This window comes from Terrapene carolina, unplaced genomic scaffold, assembly GCF_002925995.2.
Source record: "Terrapene carolina triunguis isolate 2854851 unplaced genomic scaffold, T_m_triunguis-2.0 Scaffold231, whole genome shotgun sequence".
Classification (NCBI taxonomy): Eukaryota; Metazoa; Chordata; order Testudines; family Emydidae; genus Terrapene; species Terrapene triunguis.
This window is the reverse complement of record NW_020664582.1, coordinates 12,793,545-12,805,839: the sequence shown is the minus strand read 5'-3', so window position 1 is coordinate 12,805,839 and position 12,295 is coordinate 12,793,545. Positions and strand designations below refer to the sequence as shown.

Sequence of the window (12,295 nt, the reverse complement as noted above, 5' to 3'; positions counted from 1 at the left end):
CTTTTTTTTTTTAATTTAGATTGAGATTGTTCCATATGGGGAGGCATAAAAAGCCAGGGGCCATATAATTTTTGTGAAAGCGTTTTTAAAAAAGCTATGGTTGATGTTTGTTTTCAGGCTTTAACAATTGTCATTTTGGATTAGACACTCAGCGGCTGCTCAGTGCCCTGGGTAAAATGGTCTCAAGATAAAGCAAACACAAACACACATTCTCTTAGCATCATTTTAGCAGAGGCTGTTCTGATAAACATTTTGGTCCTGACTGGCTTGCGTGCAGTAACAACAGTTCAGGTTTAATAAAAAGATAGTGCGGAAACAAGTTGACATTCCAGCTGCCCTTTTAATTCAATCTGACTACGCTAGCCTGAGGATTAAACCCACTTTTACAAAACATTTCTGGCTGCGTTTATTCATTTTACTGGAAGGGGTGAATACACGGAGCTTCAGGCTGCTTTCCTGACCTGACATGATTAATCGAGAAGTCCAACAATTGGAAGAATTTCAGGGAAGTTTAATGGCTGCCAAAACAAAGTGAAGAGCTCCTTTGCATTATATCTGTGAGGCATAAAGTCTCACAGATTAGATTTTTTCCTAAGAAATGCCGTTTGGGCTGCTGCAGCATTTGAGTGACTGATTGTATCGTCATAAGAAGAAGAAGAAGAATACATGATGATCATATTATGAAGATCTGCACAGTCTACTGTGAGTGGCTTCTCATTTTGGCCAAGGAGGAGAAGCAGATCCTAAAAGAACACATCATTGTATTCTTTCCCCTCAGTCTGACTCCTGGCTCAAACTCATACCAAGGGCTTGGATTAGAAACCAGAAATCCCAATCCTTTGCTCTAAACAGTAGACCAAGCTTCTACTATAATCTCCCTGGCAAAGGCAGCAAGAAGATATTTTAATTCTTTAACAATTAAAAGGTTCAGATCCTGCAACTGAATCCACATGCACAGGGGTCTGGCTTGCATAGATTCAGATGTAGGCTCGGAATTTAAGAGCTCCGTTCTACCAATGCTTACTCGTTTGAGCAGTCCCATTGACTTCAATGGGATCATCTCAGGTGAGTAAAATTTTACAGGAAAGGACCCTTAGAAAATATAACAGACCCTGGGTAAAATTATTTTATACCTAATACAGAGCCAGGACAATTTATTAAAAAGCCAAGTAATGAAAATAAAAATATGGATGTAATTCTAAATGCCATAAGGCAAACTAGGTGTTATCATAAATACTGTTTTAATCCCTTTGTAAAATCGATACTGTTCGGGTAGCACGTGCATTGCATTGTCACTCAAAAGTCCTCCCCCTACCCCCCAATGGGAAACTGAGTCACAATCCTTGTGATGGTTGTAACAGGCAGCAGGTTTAAAGCTTGATCCAGGTTTTCATTTAACTCATCTGCTGTGTCAAGTAAAAATAGTTTCATTTCTTTTTTCCTGAAAGGCAGCTGAGCTGTCTTCCACCAGACTAATATACAGAGAAGCAGCTGACACGTGAAAACCACTCCGTGTTGGACTCAAGGGAACTCTTCATGACGTGGGTATTTTTATTACTGGCACAATGATGTTTTATTAGACAACGTTAAGAACCGCTCCTGCAGTAGCTTATTTCCTAGAGACCAGAGATAAATTTAATGAAAAAATTAGGATCACTAAAAACACTGCAGCTAGAACCCCTGGTAATAAAAGCTTCATTTTACTGTTGTGGCAATTCAACCTGTTTTTTAAATGGTTGTGTATCAGCGACAGTATTTTGTCAAATCAAGGGAGAATTAACGTAGATCTTGAACTAATTCTAAGAACTAAGTACTGTCTTCAACAAATACAGCTTCTATTCAAGACATATCTGTATTCCTCATTCAAGAAACTCATGCAAATGGCAGAATTTGAGCCAATAGAAGGGAGTGAAACATCTTTAAAAATATATTACAGAATGAGCAAAGATTGAATCCATTAAAAATTTTTTTCCGTGTGCTTTGCTTTCAAGGTACTGTAATCTTCCTGTCTAGGCAGGATCACAGTGTCTGGCAATTTCTACTTCAGAAAATATTTAATAATGGATATAAGATGAATAGCAAGTCATAATTTAACTTTTCAAGACTGATTAGCATTTTTGGCAACCTGAATGGCATTTCAGCCTATACTGAGCTAAATTTCATTAGCACTTTTTGAAAAACATATTGCAAAGAGCCCTGTCAAAGTAAGTCAAGCCACGAATAGATCATGCAAGACAATCTTTAATTACTCTTCTCATAATTCTACCCACCAAAAGTATATGCAATGTATTACAGGGTAATAAGGAAGTGTTCCCTGAACAGCAATGCTGGTAATTTCTTGGCTTCTTTCTGAAAGGATGAAAAATATATTTTGCTTTTTATATTTATAATATAAAAATTGGAATGATAATCATTTCCATATAGTTAAATATAATTATCACAGCAGGCCCCCGATGTTAGACATTGGTGTATCTTGCAGTCAGACTAAAATTCAAGTACAGTACAGTATTTACGGATCCCCAAATTACTGAAAGAAACAAGTGTGAAAAGGGAATAAAGGAGAAAGCTTGTAAGATTAAAATAAAGGAGGAACATATGGCTCCCATTTAGGTTATATTAGATACGACCAGACTTGAGCACAGATCATATATCTAACTGTTTTAAACGTATGTATATATTTAAATACCTATTTAAGCATACAGGTGCTCCAGATCATTTTAGACAGTTCTATTCCACTAGAATCCTGTGTTTTTATGAAACAGAATAGTGAAAACAGCTACACAGTCCATTTTCCGACAATTATCTGAAGTGCAATATGGATGCATCACTAGTGCCGGCAGTAAAAAGGTAACTGCCTTCATGTTCTCCCTTGAATAAGTGCTGCCAGTTGTGTTAGCTACGTTATCTATGAATTTTGTAACCTATCTAGATAATATATCACCAAGCCATTTTGAATTGTATGTTTCCAGGAGCAGAAAGGTACTGCTTTAATTTACTAGTCTTCCAGCCTTTTAACATCACTGTTTCTTTCAATGTAATTTGGACATACAGAGAATCTAGACAGGAGCAGAAAATAAAGGCCTTAGTCATCTATAAAAATGACATGAACAAGCAGCAAAGACTGATATTATTTCCACCTACCTCTCTCTGATCAATCTCCACAAACAACCTAACACAATCATAAGAATACTTATTTGATCAGAGTCAAATTTACTCAAACTTCATGCACCATGAAGCCAGTGATGTAATCAGAATTGCACATTGTGTTGGCACATTAAAAAGAATGTGTAACGAACCAAGAGTAGGGAAAAGCTTCTTTGTATTTTCATCATTGACACAGTTTAACCCATGCCTTAAGTACAATAGCAAAATGTTTGCAATATTTAGCCTTAATTCATTTCCCCCTCTTTACAGCATTTTCCATTTTAAAACTATCAAAATCATGTTCTCTAACTGTACAACCTGCCTGGCAACTGCTTGGAAATAGCCACAGTTAAGACTCACCAGCATCACTGCTGCTGCTGAGAATTAGAATGCCACCTGTCAGGGAAGCATATACAAGAATACTGTCAGAGGCTGAAATACAGTTATCCAACTGTTTCCTAGTGTTACCTATTATACATGTAAACTTGACATCCCTCATCTGGGCTGACTACAATAATCCACTTCAACCATCATGGATCAAATTATGTCTGCAGACTGTCTGGAAGAAAATTTACAGGCTTGAGTTTTCTGTGTCAATGGTTTAATGGTTTATGAGAAAACCATTCAATAGTAACAGTGTCAATGCTACTAATATTTAAAGGAAAAGGGGAACTTGGCTCAGGAGGGGATGAGAGGATATATATTTTTTAATGTATTTGGCTATGTACAGGTGGAGCCTTTCACCTCAAGACTTCAGGTTTGAATTCAAGCCTGGTGATTGAAAATTGTTATATCGTATGAGTGCTGTTAGGTGATCTCTATAAAAATTACCTAGTTGTCAGTTCTCTTCCTAGTGGAGCGAGGCCCATGTCACAAAAACATCACAATTGATATTAATTGGCAATTTTGTTGGCAGGCTCTGCAAAGAGCTCAAATGGGCTGAATGTGCCATAGACACAGCTTCTCTCTTCCCCCTTCAGGTGATCCCTCCAGGTCAGGTCTGAAAAACCTGGACAGGGCAGAGTACAGAGGCTCGTGCTACAGCTGCCTGTGTCATGCCTATTGGTGACTGGAGGAATTAAGGGACAGATTCTCAACCGGTGAAAAGTAATATAATCCCAGTGACTACAATGGAGCTATTCAATTTACTCTAGTTCATGCAGGTCTCAGAGCTGTTAGTCTGGCCACTACCAAAGGCACCAAATTCACTGTTGATTTATTAAAATGAAGGAAAGAAAAAGTGTTCCCATGCGGTGGAATTAGAGAATCTTACTAAATATTTTTTTAGTGTCACGATAAACAATGGTTTGAGCAGAATAAAGGCACTTTAGAGCTTGCATTAGCAGAAACAGCTTGGTTTAAGCCTGTAGAATTCTAAAGCTCCAGATATTTTGGAGGATTGCTATGTACTTCTAAGCGCTATTGCTCAACTTGGAAAACTAAAACACAAATTTATACTTTTAACTGTTAGATTCCTTAACGAGGCAGATGTAAAAGCTTTTAAGCACTTGTATTCATAGAAGCATTACACTGAGTGAGATCTTGCAATTGAACTTCTACACATCAACCAGGGATGAAAAACTACTGATGTATGGATCATGACCAGAGATGAAATTTCAACATGAAACTAAATCTAGCAAGCATTTTAATAGTCATTCACTTCCCATTCCTCCTAACTCACGTATGGCTATCTGATCAACAAAGATACAATTTTAAAGGAACTCTACCATTAGTGTCTGTCAGTGTTTACACTTCTAGACATTGGTAAAAAAAAAAAAAAAAAAAGTTGTAGGAAAAAACAAAAAAAAAAATTTTAAAAAAAGAAAAAAAAAAATAAATTAAAATAATTAAAAAATTAAAAAAAAAAAAAAAAAAAAAAAAAAAAAGTTGTAGGGCAAGACCTAATGAATGAGCTTTCTAAAATGGGAACAATTTTCCCTTTCAAATTTCTCAAGATTTGTATGAAGAGGAATAAAAAGTTTCTACTGACTCTTTGCCAGCTTTAGGTCTTGTGGCCAAAAAGACCAAATTGAAATAAAAATTTGGCACCCACTTAGTCCTCAATCTTTATTACTGCTTCCTCATTTAAAAAAAATTATTTTACAAGCAAAGTTGTAAAGAGAATTTACTATGTATGCAACAAACTTAGTATCATCACTTTTATACCTCATACTTGAGATTATCAGTATTAGAAGTGTTAGTGGTCCCAAGATTTAGGAGATCCCAAAGGAACAATGGGCTCTGAAATGGTAATTCCCACAAATCTATTTTTAACTTTGAGTCATCTGTGATATAAAAATTCTACTAAAAGTTACAAAACAGAACCAAGAATAGCACCTTTCACTTCTAAGTCATCAGTGCAAGTTCATTACAGGTTAGCAGTGACCAAAAGTAGTTAGCATCAGAAGACTGTTTGGTGGCCTACGATACAAATGAGCACGTTTTGGGTCTTTTCAAATTCCAAGGGACTTAAGTTCACATCATAAAACCCTTCACCACCCAATTGGCACCCTTGTTGGTAACAGCAGAGAAACTAAGATATGAGTCGATATTGAGCCACAGGTCCCCTGTTAATCTACAGAATAACTATAGCATGGGAAGAGACTACATAAATCGTCAGTGCTGTCAAGCCACCAACATTAGAATTCACAAACCCGCCCTTCCGCCCCAGACAACTAGCTCATTAAACTTCCTTCTCACACCCCTAGTTAAATCATTTGAAGTTTAGCCTGGTATTTAACGTTTCAGAAGTGCACAGGAAGCAAACTGAAAGTACTTAATTCAATTTGTTTGAAGAACTGCAGTGCATTGTACACTGATCTACAAGCAGAGAGGCAACTTCCAGTCTAAGGGGATACTATAGCTTTAAACTTTGTATTTTTCAGGAAAAACAAACATTTCTGGACTACAAACAAATTACACACATCCCCACAGTTTCAAAATATGCCAAGATAATATTTATTAACACAGCAGGACTTACAGATCACAAAAGATAGTGATACATAAGAGCTCTTAAAGGAGTCATTAGAATAAAGCATGCAGGTCAGTATTTGCAGAAGAGATATCAAAGCAGATTTGAGAAGGCACATTCACACAGGAAATGTTTAGTTGAAATAAGACATTAGAAAAGCAGCAAAAAACCTGATGTGGATTAAAATACACAGAGATTTCCAATAATGCTGAAGAAAAGATACTTTACAGGTTTGCAAGTGCAGCAAATTGGATAACCCTTTGAGGATATTATGAGCGAGGGCAGGCTCTTGCTGCACACTGAACTTGAAACAAATCAGATGCATGCATATAACGCGACTAAACACTAACTAAAATACTTCAGTGTTGGAGAAAAGGTTAAATTTGGTATAAAAGAAGGTGCCTGGTTGAAATTAACAACATGCAGCAAGTGCTCAAAGGGTTATACCAAGTATATGCAAGAGAAATGCAACATTAGTATAGTTTACCTTCCACACCAAGAATTATAGCAAAGTTTAAAGAGACAGTATCCCCTTTAGAGACCGTTCGGAAAGTTATTTCCCCCCCGCCAAAAAAAACCCCTAAAGCAATTCAAATAGGAAGTGAGTGGACCTTCTACCCTTCCCTGTACCCACAATCCATCTGTATCACATGAACAAGTGGACAAGGAATAAAGACCCTTGTATTGCTGTGCTAGAATTAGAAAAGTCAAATAAAATGCTTTACAGAGCCCCACCTAAAGCTATTCTTCATTTAAGAAATTTACACAATCCGGGCAGACAACAAAAATGGTTCCCAGTGGCTAGTCAGCCATCTCTCTGTAACAAGGACTACAAAGGGATACTGTCCCTTTCTGACATTAAATATACAGATCAAAGGAAGTGAAAAAAAATCTGCTTTTTAAATTATGTAAAATGAAAAAAAAAAAAGACTTGAACATCACTGGTTCATAGCTTGAAATGTATCGAACATACATAAAGAAACACATGAGCACAAAGGGTTATTTTAACAAATATAGTTCAGAGCAAGCTTGATTACGAGACCGAAACAGGAAGGAGGTAGAGTAAAACTCTCCTTGTGAAAATATCTAATTTGGCACCATGAAAGAATACAGACTTTGTTTTAAGTTTCAGAAAAATAGCTTCTAATTAGTACTCCAAAATTCAAATTTTTAGCATCAAGCACATGATGAGCTAATCCTTTAAAACAAAACAAACCCCCCCCAAATACCCTTTCCTGCCACAAATTGCAGTTATCAATTACTGGTTGCTGTGGCCAATGAAGCTCAGATGTAGGAGAAGAGCTACATAAAATCAAGCTACCACCAAAAGAGGCTAGAAAAATATTAGGAAAAAGTGCTTTCAAAACCAAAGTCAATACTCAAGACACACTGTAGGTGCTACCTTTTTGACAGCCCACTGAACTTGGAATTTTACCAAGCCGTAATATGAAAATTAAACATCTTTGCTAATAAAATTATTCCTGAAATTTTGTACCCTGTTAAAGAGTATCTTCCACGCCTAAGTTGCCAACATCATTTTCTCTCCGTTACTTAAAAATATCATATAATGCAAAATTACAGTACTGTATATTTTTTCTACCAGATCTGCAAAAATGGAAGAAACATTTCATATGGAAATAACCAATTCTTGCAGCAATAGCTTTTACATTTAGTTTGTGTGCCCCTCCATTCAAAAAAGCCTTTGACTGCATAATACTTGTCACTAGAATACAGTAATATTTCCCATGTTATTAAAGGCCACAAAACATTTAACTACATCTTATTTCTCTATGTACAAATAAAAATGAAACAACAGGACACTTGGGAACTCTGTTTTATGATATGCAATAAGATTGGAAATACTTTGTTCATATTCTCTTAGGAGTGCTTTCATTAAGAGCAATTAAAAAGGGGATAACCTAACAAGGATAAAGTAAGAATCGCTTGGTTTTAAATTTAGCTCCAAAAGTGATTACCATGCTAGCATGTACAGGCTCTTTGCATGATTACTTCCAGCAATGGCATTAACTCTAAAAACTAATTGTATTCCAGTTACAGTAAAACTGTATTTAATACCTTCATTTCCAGTACTGCAGAGCTCTGGCTAAGTAAATGCATCCCTGCTTTAAAGGGAATATATACTAGTGTCATTGGTTAGAAAGGTTTTCATTAACAGCACAAATTAGTGTTCCGCCTATATTTTCAGAAGCACAGAGTGGGTCAAGTCCTCCAGCCAGGTGCTTAGCTGAAACCAAAAGGCTAAAGTGAGGCTTTCAATACCACTGAACTAGCTCATACAAATGGAACGACATTGTTTGTGTTAGAAGAGCTTCCATCTGAATCCCTGCTAATGGGCATCGGTCACACAATGTGATCAACCCTCAAAAATAAATTAGTATTCATTTTAAACTGCCCAATCTATTTATAGCTATCTAGAACAATGAACGACAGCACTGCCCTGCTAAGGGACTGGTAGCTAGCAGGTAGACAGGTTTAGAAGCCTTTCCCAACTGAAAGACTAGTGCATAATACTGTAATTTAGCGCACAGAGTAACATTATCGAAATCTCCATCACCTACATTACCAGAGCAATCTAACCAATTCCTCACCTGCTGCTGGCGGATGCTGGCCACTAACTGTTGGCAAATCCAAAGAGCTATCAGACATGACATGCTTAAGATCTCCTCCCACATCGGCCAGTTTCATGTCAAACTGAACAGAGAGCGCGTCTTCAGAATCCTCCTTGCCGACACTGCTGCCCCCGATGGAGGGGAGATCCAGAGACTTGACAGAAGCAGAGTCTTCTTTGGCATGCTTGAAAGCTGCCACTTTGTCTACCAGGGATTTATCCATGTTACCACACATGGCAGAAAACCTGTTAGAGTGGAAGTCGGAAAAGTCGTCGTCGCTTTTCGCTGAAGGGGTGCTGTCTTTCAGTTCCTCAACACCTGTTCCAGAGCTCTCCAGAGAAAGCTGTTTAAAGATATCATATTTGGTGGGAGCAGCGGCGGCAGAATTCTGCCCACTTTTCATTGCACTGAGAGAGGAGCCAGCTGGAGGAACAGGATTGGCCTCTTGCTTAACAGCTTTGTATTTGTCATCCATTTTTTGTTCAGAAAAGCCACTGCTATTATTGAAAGCCATAAAATCTGCAAAGTCATCTTGTCCCCCGACTGATAGACAATTAGACAATCCCCCAAAAAGGTTGAATTCTCCAAAGTCGTCAGCCAAGCTCGAGCTTTTACTGGGTGCTGGTGGAGGAGCAGCAGCAGATGTTGGAGGTGGTGGTGCAGGGAAAGAGGTTGATTTTGATGAACTAAATGCAGCTGGAAATGAAAGTTGTTTGTTCTCTGCAGTGGAGGAAAAGAGATCTAGGTCTGCCAGATTCAGAGAGGTTTTTGCTTGTGTTTGTTGCTTTAACTGTGCAGGTAGAGAGGGGAAGGATGCAGGGAAAGTTTTCTCTTTTGTAGGTGGGTCTAGTGGTGAGATGCTGTCAGCGGTTTTAAAATCTGTGAAACCATCATCGGTTCCTGCAGATTTGAATTCTGCAAAGCTATCTCCTGAAGGGGAGAGGGGAAAAAAAGCAGAACAATAAGTAGGATCTTGAAATGAGAACATGTATATCATACTCACACCATGCAAATTATTTTGTGCAATATCAAAATATTTTTATGCAAACCTATTCAATTTGCCAGCTATGGGTATACGTTAAAATACAAAACTAGGCTTCTACGCAATTTTGGTGATGTCTCCAATTATTATTCCAAAAACGTATAAGTCCTTAAAGTAGCCTCAAACCATATCAAACTCAGCTTACAAAGAGTTCAATATCAACACATGCTTCTGAGCGATAAACTTAGGTGGTGTTCAGTACTGTATGTTGTTTGAATACTGGACAGATCCTTTCCCCTTCCCATGTACTTCATACTTGTCACTGCTAAGAATGAAATTTGGAATTTCACTTGTGCCAACGCTTGTATTTGCCCTGTTATCGGTGCCAGAAATATGGCACAACTATTGCCAAAATCTTCTCTGACCTTCTCTCCACCTCCCTCCCCCAACTCCCCACTGTCAATTTCAAAGTCAGAGCAGTGGCACATGGTTTCCTCACAGGATGGCAGCAGGAAGCCAAAATGAAAGCAGCACTGACAGGCTGAAAGGGGAGTATTGAGGGAACAGACTGATTGCCAGAAGCACCTGGCTTCAGATAGCAGACAGTGACTTTTTTTAAACGTTTTTATTTATTATATGGCAAAAGAAGGCCCAAGGTATAACAGGATTTTACCAGAGTGTACGTGATGGAAAATACAACTAACAGGAAGGAAAAAAAGCACCAAAGTGCCAGTCCAACAAAAGTGGCACAGCCATCATCTTAACTAATCACCTTGCATCATTTTAAACCCTCCTTTTAAAAGTCTACCCTTTTCCGTTTCTATCAAGTGCAAAGAGAGTCAAGCATTCAGAACTTTATAAAACTTAATCTAGTCACTTTCATGACATTCCAGCTTCTGTTAAGACTGATAACTGCAACTCAAAGTAAATACTGAACTTGAACCGCCGTCAGACTAAAACATACAGAGCTGGCTGGGATGTAACTTGTAGCAAAAGCATCAATCAAGAATTTATTTGGATTTTAAAAGGACACTGTCAAGGCATTGCTTACAACGTTTATGTTGTCTTTCTTACTGATTATCAGAACACCTTAGCAGGGCCACGGGGGGGGAGAGGGAAGGGCAATTTGTCACAGGCCCCCTAAACCCGTGGAATCTGAGTGAATGGTGTTCTGACCTGTACAGAGATGCCACTCACTCAAATTTGGCCTGGGTGCCACTCCATCAGTGGAGAGGAGGCCAGACCAAACCTGAATGATGCTGTGACCCCATGCACCAGGTCACACACCATGGAGTAGGAAGCAGACCCAGCCCACGCAGGACAGTAGCCACCGCTGTGGGATGAGTGCAGGGCAGGCTAGCTCAACTCTCCCTACCACCCAGGCCCTCACTTTTGGAGTGGGGGAAGCTCCGTTTCAGATTTTTCCCCCCAAGTCTCCAAAAACTTCTACGTGGCCCTGTACCTTAGGAGCCCAGAACAAATCTGTTCTCTTGCTAAAATATCCCCCTTCCATCATATCCACTCACACTGCTTATTGTGTGATGGCCCATGACTAGAACTGTTGACATTTTTTGGAGTTAGGTAGGGAGCACGGAAGCATTTCTTCTGAAAAAGTCGGCAGAAGTATATAAGCTTTGCAAAAGGCATAAGAAAAAAGTTGGATTTGGAATCAAAATATGCTGATGTTCCTTTTCTTTTGTTACTGTGGCTATTTGTAGCTGCTCCCACGTTTGAGATAGTCAGAAAGACAATGCAGCTCCTCTTTCCTAATGCAATCAATTTCTTTACTCCTTAATGCAAGACTGGTTTGGGGATTAAACACAAATAATCACTGAAGGACCTGAACTTGTGAAGTGCCGAGCGACCTGACCTCCTAGTAAATTTGAAGGTGATCAGCATCTCGAATTGGACCCAAAAAGAGAATAGTTGTGTCAGGGTGCCTATAGATTAATAACTCACACATTAGCCTTCTACATTGAGAGAATTATTCATAAATGTAAAAATCTTTAGTTTTCAGATCACATATTAAATGTAAAATATGTAAGGCCTTTTGTTTTCAGTTTTTACCAATTTTTACTGAAAAATTCCGTATTTATCCATTTTCACCCAAATGTTAAACCACTCCAGTACACAAAAATACTGATTACATTAAGAAAATCCAATCCATTACATTAGGTAGATGTGTTTATTTTAATAATGAACTAAACTAAGTGTAAATGTGAGGCTGTTTGTTAAAATAAGACAATATAGTGGAACATACCCACATGCCTATCCACATGCGTATGTGTACGCACTGTTAATGTACAAATCATGAAATGAACCACGGTATTAAACTGCTTTTACTTTCAATACCCTTACATTTCTCTATTTGTTGCTTTTTTTCCTGTCCTCTTATCCCCCAATGTTAATCCTGATATTTACCCAGAATTCCCACCACCACCACACACTGATTTTCACCTGTTTTTTAGTCTTTGTAATTAACACTGATAAACTGCAGGAAATTTGAAACAAAATAAAAACTGAAAACGAAGGGCCTTGAAAATAATATAGTTTAAGTGACTACAGTTT

General features: G+C 38.1%; 1 protein-coding gene across 1 annotated transcript in view; it reads right to left on the bottom strand.

The window, feature by feature from the left end:
* The window catches only part of SYNRG (synergin gamma), a 55,016-nt gene that overhangs the window by 15,511 nt on the left and 27,210 nt on the right, over positions 1-12,295 (bottom strand). The window contains exon 14 of the mRNA XM_024195398.3: positions 8,725-9,675. Coding sequence (XP_024051166.2) covers positions 8,725-9,675 — 951 coding nt within the window. The remainder of the gene's footprint in view (positions 1-8,724; positions 9,676-12,295) is intronic.